Source organism: Macrobrachium nipponense, chromosome 17, assembly GCF_015104395.2.
Source record: "Macrobrachium nipponense isolate FS-2020 chromosome 17, ASM1510439v2, whole genome shotgun sequence".
In the NCBI taxonomy this organism is placed as follows: domain Eukaryota; kingdom Metazoa; phylum Arthropoda; class Malacostraca; order Decapoda; family Palaemonidae; genus Macrobrachium; species Macrobrachium nipponense.
In genome coordinates, this window is record NC_087210.1 from 51,544,383 (window position 1) to 51,567,425 (window position 23,043).

The 23,043-nt window shown below is 36.0% G+C and overlaps 2 protein-coding genes across 14 annotated transcripts in view; one reads left to right on the plus strand and one right to left on the minus strand.

The window, feature by feature from the left end:
* The window catches only part of LOC135196216 (uncharacterized), a 227,520-nt gene extending 217,252 nt beyond the window's left edge, over positions 1 to 10,268 (plus strand). For 4 of the 11 annotated variants that reach the window (XM_064222853.1, XM_064222846.1, XM_064222848.1 and 1 more), the window contains one exon: positions 10,131 to 10,259. In XM_064222853.1, the coding sequence (XP_064078923.1) occupies positions 10,131 to 10,221 (91 nt within the window). In that variant the 3' untranslated portion in view covers positions 10,222 to 10,259. Of the gene's footprint in view, positions 1 to 10,130 lie in introns of all 11 variants that reach the window. The other 7 variants (XM_064222851.1, XM_064222854.1, XM_064222855.1 and 4 more) reach the window with 5 other exon arrangements.
* The window catches only part of LOC135196218 (N6-adenosine-methyltransferase subunit METTL3-like), a 319,120-nt gene continuing 306,206 nt past the window's right edge, over positions 10,130 to 23,043 (minus strand). For 2 of the 3 annotated variants that reach the window (XM_064222859.1, XM_064222858.1), the window contains exon 11: positions 17,920 to 18,229. In XM_064222859.1, coding sequence (XP_064078929.1) covers positions 18,118 to 18,229 — 112 coding nt within the window. In that variant the 3' untranslated portion in view covers positions 17,920 to 18,117. Of the gene's footprint in view, positions 15,497 to 17,919; positions 18,230 to 23,043 lie in introns of those variants that run through there. The other variant, XR_010310348.1, reaches the window with a different exon arrangement.

The window sequence follows — 23,043 nt, forward strand, 5'->3', positions numbered from 1 at the left end:
TTGTTCTTGGCTTTGCCAAACATTTTTCTTTCACTACGAAACACAAAACATTCCTGAATCACAAGAAGCCATTATATCCATAAATTTTGGGGTCTAAGTCTGAAATATTACGTAAAATATATCGCTAAAGAGTTCCAGGCACACTGCGGCAAAAAGCGCCTCAGCGGCGTTGTTGGTATGGTATTAGCGTTCCACCTCAGTGGTCGCGGGTTCGATTCTCAGCCATTCCATTGAGGAGTGAGAGATGTGTATTTCTGGTGATAGAAGTTCACTCTTGACGTGGTTCGGAATTCACGTAAAGCTGTTGGTCCCGTTGCTGAATAACCTATACTGGTTCCATGCAATGTAAAAGCATCATACAAACAAACAAACATACCGCGGAAAAAACACAGCCAAAAGCAACCCCATTCAAGACCAAAACAAAAGCTAATCCTGTGATTGGTTGCTACTTCATGACGTAAAATAAAATAGCCAATGCCAAGGAAGCATTGTAATGTCATTTTAAGGCCACCAAAAATGCCTAGTGGGGATGTGAGAGCGGGGAATTTGAATAGAACTTTAGAGAGCCACGATCGTGGCCTCACGGGGTCTACCGGTAAAGCCATGAGCGTGGCCTCACGGGGTTTAAGGGTTAATTTGCAAAGTCCAGAGAAAAATGACTTCAGAACAGGGATATCCTTCTACAGTTTTGTCACAGCCTAGCCATTGTGATAAACCAGGAGAAGTTGAGTTTGGATCCCAGTCAGCGGCTGGTGTATCTGGATATGATTATAGACATAGACACAGTAAAGGCCAAAGCATTCCTGGCAGACCAGAGGGTAGAGAAATGCAAACAGTAGTGAATGCTTTTCTGGGAAAGCAAACACAGCCAGCAAAACAGTGGCAAATTGTCCTGGGAATCCTAAGTTCCTTGGAGAAGCTGGTGCCACACGGGAGGCTACATCTTCAGTCCTTACAATGGAGGATGAAGGGATTTTGGTCACCAACTGTAGATCACCCATACGAGCACATTCCCTTGTCTACATAGGTGAAGAAAGACCTACTGAGGTCGGTGCAGGACAGCAATCTGACAGTAGGAGTTCTCCTTCAGCAACTCTCTCCGGATTTCCTGCTGTTTTCGGATGCGTCGCTCGAAGGTTGGGGCGAGCTCATGGAGGAACTGATGATTTCAGGGAAATGGAATTGCAAGGACAGAGAACTCCATATAAACGTGCTGTAGTTTTAAGCAGCCTTCTTGGCACTACAGGAATTCTGGGAGAGGGTGAAGGAGCAATAATTGGTATTGATGTTGGACAACACCACAGTAGTAGCCTACGTAAACAAGCAAGGAGGCCTAGTATCTCGTCAGTTACACTTGATGACAGTTCAACTTCATCAGTGGGCTGTAGAGAACTTAGTAGACATCAGGGCTAGATATATTCCAGGGAAAAGAAACGTAGTAGCCAACAAGAGCCGCAGGGACCAGATTCTTGGAACAGAGTGCTCCTTACATTAGGAAGTGGTAGACAATGTTCATCTTGTGGGACAGGCCAATCATAGACCTATGCTCAATCACGTACAACAAAAAGTTGGAAGTATATTGTTCAGTTGTCCTGGACGCAAAAGCAGTAGCAGAAGATGCGCTACAGCACCCATGAGACAATCTGGATGTATACGCATTCCCTCTGTTTTGCCTGATCCGTCAGGTTCTAGACAAGGTGATGCATTCTCAGAACCTCAAGATGACTCTGGTAGCCCCATTATGTCTGAAGGCAGAATGGTTTCCAGACCTGTTGGAACTTCAAATAGATGTGCCGAGAGTGTTACCTCCATGGAACAACCTACTGTGTCAACCACGCGTGGAGAGGTACCGCCGGTCGGTGCAGTCCTTATCACTTCACAGGTGGAGACTGTCAAGTATCTCCTAGGAGCGTGGGGCTTTTTTCAGAAGGCAGCAGTGCAGATGGCAGGAAATATCGGAAGATCATCAGCAGCTGTGTACCAGGGAAAATGGTTCGTGTACTGTTTTGTGATTGGTGTTGTAGAGGGAGCTTGTCTCCATTCAGAATCACTATTCAGCATTTAGCAGATTTTCTGATATATCTCAGAACAGAAAGACATGTCAGTATCTGCAATAAAGGGATACAGGGCTGCTCTAGCTTCAGTTCTGCAGATGAAAGGCATGGACATTTCTTCTTCATGGGAAATGGCTATGTTAATGAAGAGTTTTGGGCAGTCCTGTTCCCCGAAGGAACTAAAAGCTCCAGATTGGGATTTAACCATGGTACTGGGTAGCCTTACAAAACCCCCATACAAGCCATTGCGACAGTTCACAGATAGAATCTTGACCCTGAAAGCTGTCTCCCTGTTGGCTTTAGCGTCAACCAAAAGGGTGGGGAGCTACATGGTCTGTCAAATGTTGTGAAGCATTCGAGAGGTTGGAAGTCTATGGTCTACGAATTTATCCCAGAATTTGTAGCCAAAACTCAAAACCCATCAGTAATAGATGGCAGATTTGACTCCCTTTCGATACCTTCTCTGGGAGGATTTGTGGATGATGACCCTGAAGAAATGCTGCTATGCCCTGTCAGAGTACTAAGAGTTTACTTAGGAAAAACTCTGCATCTCAGGCCGGGATGCCGAAGGCTTTTTGTGAGTACAGGACGGAACAAGAAGGAAGTGTCCAGGAATACAATATCGTTTTGGTTGAGAAAAACTATCAGGAATGCGTACGTGACAGAAGATGGAGGGTCTAGTCTGGAGAAAGCTAGAGCTCATGACATCAGGGGCTTGAGTGCTTCTTTGACATTCAAAAAAAATATGTCTGTGGAGAGGATTTTGAAAGCTGGTATTTGGCGACGCCAAGCAACTTTCACTTCCTTTTACTATTTAAAAGATGTTGCCCATAGATCCTTGGACACTTTTTCTTTGGGTCCAGTGGTGGCTGCTCAACAAGTGGTATAGCTCATCCAGTACCCCTGGCAGGTCAGTTAGTGTCAAGCCTAAGATGAAGGTATGAAAGTAGAATGAATGAGATGACTGGTCTCCCTTCTTTCCTACATTTTCCAGCTACTCCTTTACCTACGGGCAGTAAGAGGGAGAGTGCCCTCATGAGCTGGAACAGACTAAATACATACAGGTGAGGGAGACAGCCATAATGCAAAGATAATCTAGAGCTTAGCATGCTTTTCATTAGCAACACACTCCTCTCAGTAATAGGGAGAGAATCGAATGATGAGAGATCCATTTACAGGGACTGGAGTTTCTTATGAGAACAGATAGCTCTCCATCTTCTGTAATGCAGTAAGCTATGGTATTGTATAAAACCCCCGAGAGAGGGTAATCAATAGATATAAAGGCCCACCTTGGACCACCCCTCTTAACCTGTTAAGCGTCACCCACGTAATAATACGTTTACCGCGATCTACTCGGTAGCGCCTTCAACGGGATATTACGTTCAAGACTTTAACTGTGCTTGTCAAGCCGTCAGCCCCGTAATAATACGTTTACTCGTATAGAAAGTGTAGGAACATCATTTGGTAACACTCTCAGCACACGGGAAACTTATTTCCAGCCTGGCAACTCTTTCCTGGTGGTCGCTTATGCTAGAAAACTGCGTGTTTCTGCTGGTTTTCTTTCAGTGCGCTTCGGGCGTTTATCGAGACAAATATGTTATCGCGTCTTTCATAATGAATGTCCCAAAGAGGAGGCGTATTTCTTCAGGTGAGATCAGTCAAATACTAGATGAGGAGTCTGATATTGATAACCTATTTGATGATGAGAGCTCTAGTTCTGAATCCTCCAGTGATGAGGATACAAACTTTTCTTCCAATAGCGGGAGTGAAGATGACTTTTCTTTGCCGAGTGACTGGACTCCGAGAGAGAGAGAGAGAGATCCCTTTACTTTGATTAATTTTTTTTACTCCAACATTTAATGATTTCCTACACTTAACTACAGTATGAATAATAAGCATAAAAATCAATATTAACTTTGAAAAACTATCATCAGTGCTATGATCGCTGATTACAAAAAAAGCATGACGGTACGTTAGCAGCGAGCTCATCCGGGGCGGACGCTTAACAGGTTAACAGTCTAAATTGGGTTGGAAGAGTAACTGATAGGTCATGGGACGCCCAGGGCATTCTGGGAACTACAGTGCCCCCATAACCTGGCACAGAAGCCAATAGTCCCTGGATCACACAAATTTTTATTAATTCTACCGGTTTCTAGCTTGGCGCTAGTATTATTCTAATGTTAAGACCTCAGGTTTGATAGTTATGAAAAATACAAATTGATTAAGGAAAAACCTATTTTTGGTAGTCGCTGTTGAGTCCTCAAAGGATTTACCCTCCATGGTGTGTACCAGTGCCCCATGGTGATCAGACTAATATCAAAGAAATATCTTTTAGCCGATTATTATGCCATAATGATAAACACTATGACAAGTGATAGAGTATAATGGACTCAAAGACAAGAAGGCATTTTATCTTGTCTTCAACGAAGCTAGACCCAGTTTCCTACATCAAAACCTGTAGAAGTGACTATTGCGCATGCGCATCGGCCACCTTGTTTTATGCTCGGGCCGGTTACAAAACCAAGTTCCATTACTCTGTTGGTCAACGCAGGATGTACACTCGACAAGAAAAGTGGAGATACGGTTTTCATTAGCTTTTGTTCATTGAATTTCCCATTTGTTTGTACTGAAAAGGCATAATATTGCTAAATTTACCCTATGAAAGTATACTGGGTCCAGCTTCACTTAAGACAAGATAAAATGCCTTCTTGTTTTTGAGTCCATTATACTCTTATCACTTGTCATAATGTTTATCATTATGGCATAATACCCAGTTAAAAGACCTGGCCTAAAAGATATTTCTTTGATTAGTCTGATCACCATGGGGCACTGGCACACACACCATGGAGGGTAAATCCTTTGAGGACTCAACAGCGACTACACTATAAAAAATATGTCATATTTGGCTTTGTTTTGGCCAGTGCAACTTTCATATCATTAGTTGCTTCTAATCTATTTTGGGATTTTGTTTTGATGTCAAGTAGTATGGAAAATGTTAACTCGTATGTGGTTGCAAATGGAATAAGCAGTTTTAGAGCCATCTTTGTAACTCCGGGATAGGACTCTGCCATTTCAATCCAAAAATCACTACATCACATTTCACATGTTTTGCACCTACATCATTAATCACTTCAATAAATTGTTCTTGGATTGAATAATTCTCTGAAGGCAGATCATTAATGGAAAGTAAAAATAGGTTGTTGATAAACTGACAGTATTTATCACAAATTTGTAGGTTATGAAAATAGTTTTTTCTTCACTAAGAAGTGATACATGTTGTTTCATCAACTCAATAATATCATCTTCAACGTTAAGCTCATTCTCAGTAATTAATATACAGTATATATATTTAAGAAATGTGGCAAAATTATTCTTCTCTAGCTAAGAGTGCCATAGTTCAACTTTGTTTTGAAAGCAGTAATTTTTTTTATGGCAATGGAGCACTGTGATCTCGTTTCCTTGCATTGACAAATTGAGGGAATTCATTGATTCAAATATGTCTACCAGAACTAATAAGCATACAAGAAAACGGAATCAGAGAATTATGCTTGGATGTCTGGCTTAGTGTCTACTAAAAATTGCACAAAAACTCTCTTCAATACTTTCCTTTTGGAAAGCCAACTTGTGTGTGTATGCAATAAAAGTATGTCAGATTCGGAATCACTTTCTTTGCGTAATACAGAAAACAAACGAGAGTTTAGTGCGTTCACTTAATTGAAGTTGAATACTGTAATCACTTTACTGAAAACATAGTTCAACTCTTCAGGCAGTTTTCATTGCTATTGCTTAGTGGTGAATAGTGCAATGTGTACCAATAATGTCTGGCGATTTTTGCTTTTTTCTTTCACCATTTTATTCTTTCATAAGAATACTAGTGAGAGATACATATTGTGATAAAGAATAATTCTCTTTTGTATTTTGACTATTCCACAAGCAAAAGAACATTTGGTAGCATATATTAAATGCCAAACTGTATGGGGAGATTAATCCTAATTATAGCCTATGTGTGGGGATAATATTACAAGAGGAGTCTGGTGACCCCTTCGCGGCCCCCTTGAGAAGTCTTTGCAGTACCCCAGAGGACTGTTGACCCCAATTTGATAACCACTGCTTTACAGCGATATAATTTCAAATAGTACGTCTTACATTACTCTCAGAGAGAGAGAGAGAGAGAGCAGCAAGCTTACACCTATTATGCTCAGTCCGGATGCCAACTTCGAATGAACGTAATAGAAAAATAACTACTTTATAAGTACAGTATGCTCTATCATCCAAAAAAATTTTATATAATTTCATCTTACATTACCCTTAGAGAGAGAGAAAGTACACAGAGTATACTCAGTCTAGGGCTAACCTTGAATGAGTGAAAACTGCTTATCTCATGTAAACAGTACAGGGGTAACTTGATTAGTTGTCAAACATTCTGGAAGATAGGTTTATTTAATTTGTATTAAATATTTTATAGATATTTTGCTGTTTACATTAATATTAAAATTTTAAAATGAGTCAATCATTGTTATAACCATTTTAGGGGACGAATATACTTAAGAGTAACAGTTGTAAAGGGGTACTAATCTTAGATGTCTTAAGATGTTTTGGGATGAAGGTTTGCAGTGTAATTTTGTTTGAAATGATATTAAATTGTTTTATATGGTAATTTAAGGTATTATTTTATTTGAACTATCAAATTAAGCACTGAAATGTTAAAATAGACAGTTATAAGCAGTTTAGTTTATGGGATAATGGGTATTTGGCCATTATAATTTTTTAGAGGGGATTTTTGCATTTCCGTGGCAAGTTCTGGAACCTATTCCCGCATAAAAGTAAGGAGAGCACTGTATCAGTCCTATTACCTAATGTCATTTGTAACATACCTATGGCAATTTTTTACTATCATACAATAGCTGAAATTCAAGCAAAACAAGTGTTATTATCCACTTTGGTTCGGTTGTTTGTAGTAAAACAAGTATTTTTGTTCAGTTGTATATGGCTGTAGCATTGAAGCAACAATTATAAAGTTAATACCGATACTTTTTTTTTTATACCAAATATGATAAAAACAAAATTTAATCAGTTATGATAAAAACAGATGGAGGAACAAAATTTAATCAGATATGATAAAAACAGATGGAGGAAAAGAGGTTAGGAAGTAACTAGATATGATAAATACAGATGGAGAAAAAGAGGTTAGGAAGTGCCACCGAGAAGAGGAAGTTGATATCACTGGAGATGAAAACTGAGTGTTCTGAAAAAGGTGACTCTCTCTCTCTCTCTCTCTCTGCCAAGGTCTACTTGTAAGTATTAGAAATTTGTAGAACTACTGTGTAGACCATAGTACAGTATTAGGCAAAGGAAATTCCACATTTTTTTAGGATATTTCTTTTTACGGTAAAATATTTGTCCTTGACATCGTCTAAGGCTTCATTAACCAGTTGAGGGCACTGTAAGGTGGATTGCTGCGCCCATAGACTTTAATTTCGGTAATTGGAAAGTGTGCCCCCCCAAGGAATGGAACACTGCCAGTAACTTGGGACTGCCAGGACTTATGAGGACCTTTTATTCTTATGTTGAATATACTACATATTCTTTGTTATTCATCATATATATGTGAATTACCAAGTATTTGTTTGACCTATTTTCCTTTTCTGTAACTCCTTGCAACAGCTATAAGCTTCTTGTAAAGATAAATGATATGAAAGCTTGATTGGAGTAGCGGCAGCTTTTTTCATAACTCATATTGTACTTCAGGTTCTTCCCTTACAACACGAAACTTGAATTTAGGACATTCCATTCTCTTATGCACTTTCTGCTTGAATTCACTCTGATTTTTTTCTTTGTGCTGTTTTTATTAATAGTTTCCCAACTTGGGAGCTTTCAGATGCTCTGGTTATGAATCTGGATTGCACATCTTCAGTCTCCACTATAGTATAGGTACACATATTTTGTTGTTCATAGAACTATATATAGGGCTTATAAGTGTCATTGATATTTGTTGTGATGTAAAAATGCTAATGATGATGTTAATTATTAGTCTTATCTGTAGTCTAGCTATCTCTCTCCATTTCAGTCATGGTTGTTATTAGTTTTCTTACTACATTCTAGTAGCTGCTGTAAAATTCAATAACAGATATGCTTTATCCAGTGCCTACTCTTTCACCATAACATGACCCTCTCCTTTCTTTCTGTACATACTATTAAATTGCATACAAGTACAGTAGCCTCTGGTGCTCACAAGGATGACATTGTGCAGCCCCCTTGCTCCCCAGTCTTGGGGGACAGGCTCTCCCTCTTGGCCACTCTGAGAGGGATCTTACACCTGTTTCTTAGTATACTCACAATCACCAGTGTGCCTGGTATCTTAGCACTATCATTCTGTTTTTTTCAATTATTTTATATAATTACTTTTCTCACAATATTAGAGCAAATAAGAACTAAATTCAGTAACAAATTCTTAGTATATTTATTTGTAAAATATTTATGAGACATCTTGGGATAGGGAGCTGCAGTACATTCCCCTCCAGGAAATCTCAAGGCAAATTGATCTCTCTCTCATGTACTGACTCGCTGCAAGAGTTGTCCCGAGTCATTTATGGCCCATGGAAGTAATCTGAATATTTTTCCAGCAAAATTTGTTCTAACTGTATGGGGTGAAATGTTTATCATCAGAGGACGATACCCGCATTTACCATAAAGCCATAAACATTCGTCATTTGACAAACCCCGCTTATAAAGGTTTAAAGAAAGGAGGAGGCACTGTTGAGAAGTATAAACTGTGAACCACAGCTTGAAGTTGAATGAAATTTTTCCAATTGAAATTCTATCTGTTGCTTCGCCAAACTTGATACTGTTTTTCTGATGGCATGGTTGCCATCATTGATAAACTGTTGTTCTACATTGCAGTAAAAAGTAATCAAATGAATCCTTTTTGAAATTTTATTTCAAATAGCATACATAATATCAATTTATAATTTTAAGGCATAAAAAAGAAAATAGTTAAATATATAGTTTACAAATCATTACTTCAGTAATTTTTAAACTAATGACCAAAGCCAGTAAAAAAATATATATCCTTTAACAGTAACAAGTATTGGTTAATTCATTTACAGTTTCTTAATTTTTTTAGTACTGTATATAGAAATAAAAAGAAATTTACTTAACCAAAATAAGGATATTGATTTTTCAAGTGAGACATGTGAAAAAAAAAGTTTAGTAATCCCCAAAAAATCTGGATATTTTTAAGTTTAGTATTAACTTAGTTTACATAATTTTGGATACACATAAACATAAATATAAAATTATGACATACAGATGATGTACAATCATGAAAAAATAATACTAGTTAACGAACAAGTTCTGCAAACATTCAGTTCTAATCATTTTTCATATACAGTATTAATTTCATTGACAAAGTTAAAAATTTTCTTATTTTTAGTAGACCCCCAAGTAAGTAAACACAGCCAACTAAAATTTTTAATAATTATTTTGACACAGACTTGTAGACATTAGCAGGAAATGTGATTTCTTCATTTACAGCAGTTACTTCTTTGACCCAGTCAAGTCCAGCCAAGAGACCAGTACCACTTGTGCCAAATTACTGTATTCCATTCTCATAGAGCCTTATACTTGGGGTCTATGCTCACCTCATTTGAATTTTTTTCTCTTTTAGTTTTTTTTACTTACACTTTACATTTTTTAGTTTCTTTTATATGCTTGAATATTAACATTGTTGACTTTGCAGGAGTATGTTTATCGCTTTACTTTTGTTAACCTTCTCGACTTGCATGTAGACAGAAATAGCATTGCCTCTCAATTGTTCTTTGCAGCAACAGAATTTTTTTCTAGAGTATTCTTAACTTGAAATGAAAGCAGATGATTAGAACTCTTAAGGTCACTGTATGATTTTATGTCCTTTTGAAATTAGGGTTCTATTATTGAAATAATTGTTCCTACCAAAGTGTAAAATAAGGTACTGTAACAGGGATTACCAGGTATTTATAATTTCAGTCTTAATTCATCTTTTCTTGCTGTCATTCATGAATTTATAGATTAATTATTTGTTGCCATGCTCTTTTCCAGACTGATCTCTGCCACCTTGAATTACCAGTACAGTAATGCCACACACACTACTACTTCATTGATTCTTTCCAAGACACACAACCCAAGTTGAAAAATGAACCAAGATGAATAAGCCCTTGAAAAAATGAGACTGTAAACCTTATCAGAAACCCCATGATGTCACTTTAATACATATATATACTACACTTGACAAAGTCATTCAGTAATTGAACATTTTATCATCTTTTTGTAATGCAGTAAAATTACACATAGTAATTATAAAGAAAAACCAGGAAATTTCATGTATGTAGCACGATATACTGTACATCCGGTATTGTACCCACCTGATGGTTGACAACAATGTGCTTACTGTGCTGGAATCTGTTTTTACCATTTCATGGGTTTTATTATAACCACCTTATTTTCCAGTGGAATAGCACTAGAATCTCTTTGAAGCCTTGGACCTAATTCAAGACAAAAATTCAGTGTAAATAAGACATTGCAAATACTGCGCCTTTGAATTTATGCCAAGAACTAGTACTCTGTGCATTTTTTTTATTTTAATTGATTTTATTCTTTGTTTACGTTATGTACAGATATATAATTTTGTATGTTATAACATTATTTTTATAAGACTGCACATTTATATTGATTTATGTTTTTCTAAGGAATTTTAACATTCCTTGCTGGCCAACATAAAGATGCATGAACTGATGAAAGGCAATTCTCATTTTTCCCTTTAATTTTTAACAAAAACAACCAGAATATAAAAAATGCCTTATGTTGACATGAAGTAACTGGAGGTATTACACTAGTCTGAAGTTCCTGTCTCCAGTGTTGTCCTCTAAAGTTATGAAATAACTGGAATATATTGCAACTGGGTTTTATGAAAATTAATTGTTGATTGAACCTGTTATGACATTTGATGCCATATATTTTGTATGCCTGCTTCATACCCTGCTTGTATTATGAATAGATATGAATGAGGAATAGATATGAATATTGTGCCAACAAACTATATCATGTAAAATATGTAACGGAGTCATTATGTCATGCCCTACAAACATGTCATAGCCTTGTTGATAATAATAAAAAAAATGCTTGCCAAACAAGTACTTATACTATAAAGGAGAGTTGGCTATAGAATTATGGCTATCATCATTTTGAGTGTATGAAAAATTATCTACTTTGAAATTTGGGAAGGTCTGGCTAATTGGAATCACCAATTGAGTTATGTGATTAGTGCAGTTGCATACTCGAGTATTTCCTAAGACTTACCACGTGTTAGTGCCTGTTTTTAGCATGGTCTGTTATATACCCAAATGCAGGTAGTGCTCACTTATTGGCAGCATTGGTTAACCCTTACTGGACAGCAAATATATCGATATGCAGCTCCTCAGGCCGGGAAAACTTGAGGCTGGCCAATTTATGAAAAAAACGCATCAATGGAAAGAGATAGATATGCAAATGTACACGGTGAAAGAAAAAAATATTCTAAAAAATTTTCCCTACCTTCCACGTGAACTTGAAAATTACTATTTACAATCCCTTGTGGCTTTTTTACAAGACATTACAACCCCTTGTGGCTTTTTTACAAGACAATCGTAAATTTTACCAACTTATACATTTTTTCTAATAAATAAATTATTTTATTTTGTAAAATTATAATTACTCCTCATACAATATCAAAACAAATAAGAAATAAGAGCAGTAACAATTTCTTAGCATATTTGTTGAAAAATATTTATGTAAATTTACAGAGACTGAAGATTCAGTAACTTATTTTTTACTTTTTTTTTTTTTTTAATTTGCAATTTTCTTTGTCAAATTACATTTACAACCGATATACTATCATAAAAGACAGGAACAAAAAACAACAGCAACCCTTTGGTATATTTACGAGCAAATTTACAAAAAGACGTCGTGAGAGAGACATAGAACATTCCCCTTCAAGTCACAAGTACTGCTGAAGTTCTGAGATGCCCACACTCATGATCTTAGTCAGCATAAAAGTTGCCATAAGTGAATTTATGGGCTATGAAAGTATTGGCACCTCTTTCCCGCCTGATTCTTACCAAATCAATGGTGCTTAATATTGTTTAACTACAGGATCAATCCGTCCACCACCCCAACCCTGTTATTACTATCCCCTAGGATCCATCCATCCATTAAGGGTTAACAGCATTTCAGTTTTACAGTGCTTGACTAACAACAATGTAAGCAATCTTCAGCATCAGTAAGCAGTTTTTGGCGTCAATATGCGGTTTATTGGTGTCGTAAGCACTTATGTAATGGCACTGTTAAGCCATTTATTGGCACTTACCCCGTCATATGCTGCTTGTTTTACTTACAGCAATACCTGACTTGTACTTGCCAAACAAGTGCCAATCAAACTATATTTTGAGGAACAGACTAGTGTCTATAGGGCAACTGTATCATGTTGCATGTAGTAAGGGTATGATGTGTTTCAACATATCATCAAAGTCCTATATCATTAATCTTATGTTGAGGCCTTGTGTGTGTTTCTGTTACATACATGCAGGGTAAGTAGCCTGGAAAACAAGATGGGATAGAAATAGCTATTTTTCCACTAGAGCAGATGTTATGCTGATAATAGCTTGTATTAGAGCTTGATGCTTGCTACATTTTGTTACTTGCAGTAAAAAGAGAATTTTCATCACTACCAATATCATGAGGCAAAACTTTTAGTAAGGTAGCTGTCATCTTTCCTCCTTAATACATACGTAAATTTTGCAATATAAATATTTCATGACATTTGCAGTACTGTTTCTTCCAGCTGATTTCTTAGTGTACTAACAATAGTAATCAAATCTTGGAAAACAGGTTTGTTAACAAATTTTGTGGGGATTACCTCAACAGTAAGAAATAAAAAAAGCTGTCAACACAATGATAGCACTACAGTTGTTCAAAGGAAGACCCACTGATGTACTTTAGCAAAGACAATAAACCTCTACTTTATGAAAACTAAATTATATCCTCCCAAAGAGAGGTTTCCTGCAGATAAACCTAGATTCTTTTAATATTAAAATGGCCCCTTTTCATAATCCTTAAAGCAAGAGGAACCAGGTATTTCACAAAATAAATGTATATGGTCACCATAAGTCACAATTCAAATTTTAGTCAGAATACAGGTTTACATTGCCTAATAAAGGTTTGACTTGGCACCATCCCCTGAATAGTGAAAAAATTGTAAGTGTTAACCCTTGCCATAATGATTAAAAACTTCCAGCTTAACATGTTATGGTTGGGCAGTTCTGGGTAATGTGGTGCCACCCACAGTTCATCTCTTTGGTAACAAGTAATTTGCATTTTCCTCAGTGCACAATGACCAATTATTTATGTAGTAGATTTACCATATTGTGAAATACTATTAATAGTATCTTCTTTAACATTAAATGGTTGAATATTATACTTTTTATGGGTTTTCTACAGCTCATGTGTAAAAATTACATATGGGTTTTCTTTTAGTAGAGACCTACTCATTTTTCATGTCAGTTAATCAGTATTTCAAATTCTGGATGAAAGATTTTTCCAGCGTTCAAGCATGTTCCAACTTTCCTAAAGTATTACCATTTATCTACATATACTCTCCACTCCCAACTTTCTATGGATCGTAGCACTTTTTACTTTTCATTAATGCCTATGGCTTCAGTGAAGGTGTAATAATTCCAGGACTCCTTGATAGTGTTCCTCTGTTACATAATTTCTAAGACAAGCAGTCAGTTTGTTTAAAAAAAAAAACTAAGGAAAAATGAACTAGAGAAGTGGCACAAAGTAGTTATGAAACTTGATGAAACAAGGCAAACTGCATGGTATAAAGATTTAATTGATAACACAAGAGGCTTCAAAAATTTCTTGAAACTTATTATATTACTGTTGATGGTTGATATTTGAACAGGCTTTCAGTATTTCAGTATGCATGACATGGCAGTTTACTGGAAAAAAAACAGGTAACAAATTTATTTCTAAAGATATGGCATTAAAGGACCAGTTTATATTCATTCTGAAGGAAGTCCCATTTTCAAATCTCCCTTTACATTACTGAAAACACCCAAGCACTTAGGTGAGCAAACTAAGCAGCTGCATTCTCTGATCTACATCCAGATGGTTAGAATATTTTAAAAATATGCACTATTCATTAGACTTCCCAAGCCACTGAATAATGCACTGAGAAAAAAATCTTGGTAATGGGGCATTGGTGGTTATCAATAGTTGTGCTGCAGCTGCACATCCCTCAGATATTTTTAAATACAGAGGGTGGCTGTTACATATGTCCCACAGATGTCAGCTAACCACCATCCATACAATCGTTGTAGTGTGAAATGGTCTCTGTAACCTCACATGAATGTGAAGTGGGTGCGGCCTAAGACATGCCTTGCCATGGCAACATTTTCGAGTGGGAATATGAAAGAACGAAGAAACATCAACATACTTGACATCCATACAAGCTAAGTACAGGTAGTCTTAGGTTATCTGCAATCTGGTTTTATGGCACTTGTCTAGCAATGACAATAACTGAATTTTCAGCGCCAATCTGCAATGATCCCTGGTTATTGGTGATTCTCGGTTATCATCATGCCATCGGGAACGGAACCCCTGCCAATAACTGGGGAACTGTTAGTAGAAGAAACTCCAAGTCCATGTCCATGGACGGGATGGAAGAAAACAGCGAAAACAACAATTGTTGTATTTTGGTCATGCAACAATTGTAGAAAGAACATGGACATGCACCGTCTGCACAGATGTGCAACATCTGCACATCCGTCCATTTACATCTTTGCAGAGTGAATCTTGGCTAAGGACGCTTGGAAAACTGCAATAATGTCAAAAAAGAAATCACAGCTATGCAACATTGTGACAAAGGCAAGGTTACATCTGCCTACTGCAGGCCTTCTTTTGCATGACCACAAATTCTTCTTTTCTTGGAGAGCGAATCTTCAACCTAGACATTTGGAAACTGCGATGGCATCGCTGAAAATGGCAAGCAGGAAATTTTCTCAAAGAAAAAGGTAAGAAAGAGATGTCCTAGTACACTAAGAACTACTCTGGCACTGAAGAAATGTTTGTACGTGTCCTGAAGGACAACAGAAGGAAAGGGAAAGAAGGTAATCTGGAAGGGAGCAGCACTGACAGTAGACAAATGGTGGGCAAGGTACGTCCAGGAGAAGGCTTGAATTCTGCAAATGCAACATCGAAGAAGGAGAAGGCTTGACTTCTGTTGATGAAGTAGCTCTTGAAGCTATGATGCACAGACAATAAGGAGACACACCCGAACCAAAACGAGTGGGTGAACGTGGCTTGTTGGATGTAGCTCCGATGGCGAGTCGTCTTCCTCCAGTCACAATGTAATTTTCCACACAACATCTCTAGAATGGCAGAAAGCAGACGAAGAAACGGCGATACAGCTTATGACAATGAAGAGAGCGAGGGGGTTGAAGGCCCCTTATGTAAAGACCTCGGGTTTGTATGTTAGGAGAAATACAAATTACTTTAAAAATTGGTCATATTTCATTACCTAAATATGACTATTGTTGCAGCCTTGTAACACTCAAAATGTTGAGCATTTTATTATAATCCTGTCATAAAAAGCAACAATAAGGTATTTGACTAAAATATAGAAGGAACATAACAAAAGTTAACAATTTAGAATCTGGGAGATGTTCCAGATAGGCTAACATTCTTACAGAATAACTGCTTGAAAACAGACATCTTGAAGTAGTGAATGACTCTATGATTGTCCATTGCTTTAAACAAATGGTTATTGAAAAAATTCAATTAAATATTGTTGGTTTGGCTAATATAACAGAATTTACAGAATCAGAAGATGATGTTTGTGAAGTGGAGCTTACAAACAAGTCATTCATGACAAGGAAATTATACAATTACAGGAAGAAAAATCAAAAGGAAAAATGAATATGTCACATATGGTTCCAAAAGTGATAATGTTCAAGAATTCAGTGTAAAACAGCTAGAAGAGCTATTTGTCTTGAATGAAGAAGTATTCTGGAAGGTTTTTTTAATTTTAAGTCTGTAAATTTACTAAAACTGAGCTTTCATAAAGAACTGTAGGTGAAAAATAATGTGACTATGTATGTAAGCATCTTTTTAGAGTTTTAAACATCAGCCATCCAACTCTTGCCAAAAATCAGAAATTACCTTAAGTTTGGAAGAGGAATTTGAAGATGACCTTCATGCTGTTTTCATTACCTTTGTCATCAAAGTCATCTTCACATAACACTCCTGCCTCTCAGGCAATCATCAGCTCATTATTATTTTTATTATTATTTTTTTTTTTTTTGGTCTATTACAGCCCTCCAATTCGACTGGGTGGTATTTATAGTGTGGGGTTCCAGGTTGCATCCTGCCTCCTTAGGAGTCCATCACTTTTCTTACTATGTGCACTATTTCTAGGATCACACACTTCTGCATGAGTCCTGGAGCTACTTCAGCCTCCAGTTTTTCCAGATCCGTTTTCAGGGATCTTGGGATCGTGCCTAGTGTTCCTATGATTATGGGTACAATTTCCACTGGCATATCCCATATCCTTCTTATTTCTATTTTAAGGTCTTGATACTTAACCATTTTTTCCCTTTCTTTCTCTTCAACTCTGGTGTCCCAATGAGTGATACTTTCTTCTTGACCTTGTCAATCAACGTCACGTCTGGTTTATTTGCACGTATCACCCCATCTGTTCTGATACCATAGTCCCAGAGGATCTTTGCCTGATCGTTTTCTATCACTCCTTCAGGTTGGTGCTCGTACCACTTATTACTGCAAGGTAGCTGGCGTTTCTTGCACAGGCTCATTGCCATGTGTCATTGCTGGCTAGTTCATTAGTCTGTCTAATGTATTGTCCGTGCATTGGTTTGTTGTGCCATTCCTCTGTTCTGTTTGTCATTGTCCTGTCTCTGTATATTTCTGGGTCTTCGTCTACTTTTATCAGTCATTCTTCCCATGCACTCTTGAGCCACTCGTCTTCACTGGTTTTCATATATTGCCCCTGTGCTCTGTTCTCGATGTTGACGCAGTCCTCTATGCTTAGTAGTCCCCTCCCTCCTTTCTTTCATGTTATGTATAGTCTGTCCATATTTGCTCTTGGGTGTAGTGCTTTGTGTATTGTCATATGTTTCCTCATTTTCTGGTCTATGCTGTGAAGTTCTGCCTTTGTCCATTACACTATTCCTGCGCTGTATCTGATTACTGGTACTGCCCGTGTTTATGGCTTTTATCATATTTCCGGCGTCGAGTTTTGACTTGAGTATTGCCTTGAGTCTCTGCATATATTATTATTATTATTATTATTATTATTATGAAGGATTAGTTTATCCAGACCTCTGAGCCTAATAAAGGCTCTAATTTGACCCAGTAATCCTCTACTGTTGCCACCCTGCTTTTCTCCAGCATGCTTGCTGCCTTTAGTATTATGATCTTCAAGTGTAAAATTATATGATATTGATTTATTCAGCTTATTGTAGCAATTAATTACACTAAATTATTGTACATTTTCTTGCCCTATTGGTATTAGGCGGGCAAAATACTGACTTGTTTTCAAGAGCCACAGAACCATCAAGAATTTTGTTAATGGTAATTACAACTTAATTTTCAAAATGTCACCAAATGAATAGTAATTTCAATAGTAATGAAATACCTTTTTGGGGCAGGGTAAACCTGTATAATGACTTAGCTCTATCCAGTACTGTACAGTATACCAAATACACTATGATCATTAGTTTACAAAATAAATCACTAATTTAAAACATATCAATACTGTGATAACAACATATTATACTTTACATTATAAAGTTACATTTTATTACTTGCTTAAATTCTTGAAATACAAAATATAATTCAATATTGAACTATAAAATCTGCATCTCATATAGTTCTCAGGAGAACTTTGATAAAAGAAAAAAAAATAATTACTGAGAGGTCCTGATGGATTCCGGCGCTTGGTCCTCAAGACCTACATTTCATAATCAATCAGTCATTACTGAGAGGTTGGTTTACGACATATGCCATCAGGATATCGCTCCTTGAAAGACTTGACAAGGTCTTCTTCAAGCAGATTTACACCCTCCAGCTGATTTCCAAGAGTTACCCTGCAAAATAAAATTGACTTTTAATTTTCTGTAAGATCCTCCATAAAATTTCTGTTCATGAGCATTTACAACATCAATACAATAAATGGAAGAAATATGGTAAGCTACAAATATTTACTCTTTCAATGAGTTTACCGTTACTGTAGACACTGCAAGATATATTATTAATTACTCTAATCAGACCACACAGACTAAGCAGTATCCTTTGTGGTTCTAACTGTTTTGTTTGTCATTTCCTGCTTTTTATATATGTATTCCTCTTACTCACTCTCCAGTTTTTTGTCCATCTCCAAAATTTAAAATCACAGCCATTTGAACTATTGCTCTCTTCAGTTATGCAAATTTTGAAGATAACATTATTTACATATGTTACTTTCACAACAAACCTATTAGTATAATTAAGCTTAATTTTGCAGTCTATAATCCCATAAGCTTAATTTTGCAGTTTATAATCCCACAGATCAGTCTTATGTTTCATAAGCAAAGGAAAAGTAATGAATAGGAAGCTCTGTGCATTAGCTGTTTGATCCCCTGAGTTGCCTATAGTTTGTGTCTGATGAACCTTAAGGGGGCCGGCCGGCTAATGCCATTCTTTAAAGACAGGACTTTGATATTCATACCACTTAATAAGGTGACTTGGGTCATCTCCAAACTGCATATGATTTTCGCCTCTGACCTTCGGTTTTGTGACGCCAGGGCGATTTATCCCAAGAATAACCATTTTTCAAATTCTGTCTCCTCCCTTGATATTTAATATTAAGACCTGGGATTACTACCATGTATAGACCTGATGTAGACCTCTAATCAAATGAGGAGTTTTTTTCTAAAAGTAATTTTTTTGCTAGATATGAATTTTTCAATGTGGTAAAAAAATAAACCCTATAAATTAGGTAAAAAAAAAAAAAAAGGACGAAACAAAAATAGGAAAAAAAGGCTTCATTTGATTGTTCTATAACGTCTTTCTGAGTTGCATACCAAATTCCAATGTAATAGCTTTAGAACTAAGTGAGAAGATAGATTTTGAAGGTCAATAACTATAGTTTTGAGATACGGGCGTTCAAAGTTTTTCTTCGTTTTTTTATAACGACAATGTTCATAAATAATGATTATTATGAATGTATATTTCTTTTTTGTGTATTAACCCTTAAACGCCGACTGGACGTATTTTACGTCGACATTTTTTGTCTCTCGGGTGCCGACTGGACGTATTTTACATCGACATACAAAAGTTTTTTTTAAAAATTCACAGAAAAATACTTTTAGGCCTACCAGCCGAAAACTCTTAAATCACGCACCTTGGGGGATGCTGGGAATTCACAGATCAAGGTGTTGTTTTGTTTACAATCGTTACGCAGGCGCGCAAGCGCGAATTTCTTTCTTACCGCACTAAAAAGTATGTGACACATCTCGGAAATTATTTCGTCACTTTGACATAATTTTTGTACCATTTTAAATTAGCCGTTACATGGAGTATTATATATGAAAATGTGCGCATTTTTATGTAGAATACAACAACAAAAAAAAATTTTCATATAAATAACGATAAGTGCCAAAATTTCAACCTTCGGTCAACTTTGACTCTACCGAAATGGTCGAAAAACGCAATTGTAAGCTAAAACGCTTATATTTTAGTAATATTCAATCATTTACCTTAATTTTGCAACTAATTGGAAGTCTCTAGCACAATATTTTGATTTATGGTGAATTTATGAAAAAAACATTTTCCTTACGTCCGCGCGGTAACTCTTCCGAAAAAAATCATACATGTGATTGTGGTAATGTTTGCACCATTTTAAAATTAGCCGTTACATAAAGTTTTATATATGGAAATGTGCACAATTTCATGCATAATACAAGTAAAAACAACCCATGGTTGTAGCTTTTATCAATTTTGAAATATTTTCATATAAAAAATGATGTGAAAAATTTTCAACCTTTGGTCAACTTTGACTACCGAAATGGTCGAAAAACCCAATTGTAAGCTAAAACGCTTATATACTAGTAATATTCAATCATTTACCTTCCTTTTGCAATAAATTGGAAGTCTCTAGCACAATATTTTGATTTATGGTGAATTTATGAAAAAAATAACATTTTCTTTACGTCCGCGCGGTAACTCTTCCGAAAAAATCATATGTGCGATTGTGATAATGTTTGCACCATTTTAAATTAACCGTTACATAAAGTTTTATGTATGAAAATGTGTGCAATTTCATGTAGAATACAACAAAAAATAATTGAAAGTTGTAGCTTTCCTCATTTTTGAAATATTTGCATATAAATCACGATAAATAGAAAAAAAATCCATGTTCGGTCAACTTTGACTCTACCGAAATGGTAGAAAAACGCAATTGTAAGCTAAAACTCTTACAGTCTAGTAATATTCAGTCATTTATCTTCATCTTGAAACAAATTCGAAGTCTCTAGCACAATATTTAGATTTATGGTTAATTAAAAAAAAAAAACTTTCCTTCCCTCCACGCGCGGATTCTCCGCCACAAATCTCCGAAATGCGTACGTCCAATTCTCGGAATATTTGCTCCGTTTCATATTAGGCATTTCATAGAGTTTTATATATGAAAATGTGTGCAATTTTATGTAGAATAAAACTAATAATATTTGAAGGTTGTAGCTTTCCTAATTTCTGAAATAATTGCATAAAAAATATATAAAAAAATTCGACATTCGGTCAACTTTAACTCGTCAGATATGGTCGAAAACTGCAATTGTAAGCTAATACTCTTACAGTATAGTAATATTCAATCATTTGTCTTCATTTTGAAAGAAATTGGAAGTTTCTAGGACTATTTAGATTTATGGTGAATTTTTGAAAAAAATATTTGTTTACATCCGTGCGTTACGAATTCATGCACTATTTTGTGATAATATTTTCTCTGTGTTGCTTTTATCGTTTTACAATGTGTTATATACCAAAATGATTGCAATTTAGTGTACATTACAACGAAAAAAAAGTAACTTGTTACCTTTAACCGTTTTGCGCACAGCGCGATTTGAATACAATTATATATGAAATTTCGTTTTTGTGCTATCATATATCGCATTATTTATATATGATAATGATAATTTTTTTTCATTTCTGATAGTTGCATACTAAACTTAAGCCAATGACAAAAAAAAGGAGCCAAAAATGAACTCTTTAATCTTGAAAACTAAGCGCGCTGTGATTTTTTGAAAAAAATATTTTTTCCGCTTCCGCGCTCACTCCGAAACACCTCCGGCACACAGGAGACAATTTTTATTTTACCGCTTCGGCGTTTAAGGGTTGATAAACCAAAACTATTTTATTTATCATAATTTAATCATAAATGATCCCTTTGCTCATATACCGTAGCTTGGGGCACTGCGTCAGGCAAGACAGGGCACTCCTGCCTACACAACTCTCTCTCTCCTTCACTTAACTCGGCTTATTACAGAGAATTTTCTTCTTCTGTATGTTACCTAGATGTTTTCCTAGTATTTTCCGTTTTGGCATGATGAAATTCGTGCCGAAACAAAACGTAAATGCAAGAGAATGTCAAGAGGTGATATTCAAAGTTGTACTCTCTTTTTACATAGACAATGTTAATAAATCATGATTATTATGAATTTCATATTCCTTTTTGGGTATTAATAAACCAAAACCATGTTATTTATCATAAATTAAGAACTACGCTAATATCGCATATATTATGATATTCTGTAATCATATTAGAGCGAATTTTCTTCATCTTTATGTTAGCGAGATTTTTTCCTTGTCTTTTCCTCATTGGCATGATGAAATTCTTGCCGAAACATAGATAAGCATATGTAAAAGCAAGCGAATTTCAGAGGTGAAACTCGAACGTGTAGTCTATTTGAAGTCTGTGCTCCTACTGATCATGGTTGAACTTTGATACTCATTCTGTGACCCACGGAATCTCTACAGATGCCATTTCTCACAATTTCTTTGACAGTAATTATCAAAATTTACGATAACAGAAGAAATATTGCATTTTCTTGTACGGATGAATGTTTTAGGCTTATTGAGTTATGTTTACTAATTACCCTGTAACTACGAAAGTAAGAGGAATTTTGACAAAATATTTTGTAAACGTATTCTCAATTGCCATATCAAGCTCCATGAATTTTTTCATGACTGCATTTTACGCCCTATACCACTATATTTAGGGGTTCCGGCCGGCCCCCTTAACTGTTACTGAAATCAAGAGATTTCCCTGCAAGGATTGGCTTAATTCATTTCATTATCATTGTTTAATTTAATCTGCAGCATTTCACCTGTCCAACTTTTTGGTTTCTTTTGGCAATATTACCAATATATTGTAATCCTTAGGCTTGTACTCGTCATCTTCTTTGTTTGGGGGTTTTGGTACTCCTTTCCTATTATGAGGATAATCTCTGTAATAAATCTAAAACTCTCATTAGAATTGCACACTATAATCACCTAAAATTCTGTCAAACTCAGTATCAACTGTCAATAATGGCCTCCCAGTTCCTGCAGACTGGGGCATTTATTGAGCTAATGCTTAAGGGGGGGCATGATCTTCAATTTTTTATGAATATTTTTGAAATTTTAAAAAAACTGGTTAAATGGCCGTAAGACATGAGCAACACCTTTGTTATCACGTGAACAAAGCATTTTTTTTTTTAATATTACATTTGGTGGGGTTCCCCTCCCCCCAAAATACATTAAGGTAGGGCTGACATTTGGCTCCTAATGACTATTGTCATTTTTTCCTTTATTCGCCTAATTTATTAATTATTTTGATTTTTATGTCACCTACTCTCATATGTTTGGCAGCAACAATGACTTATTC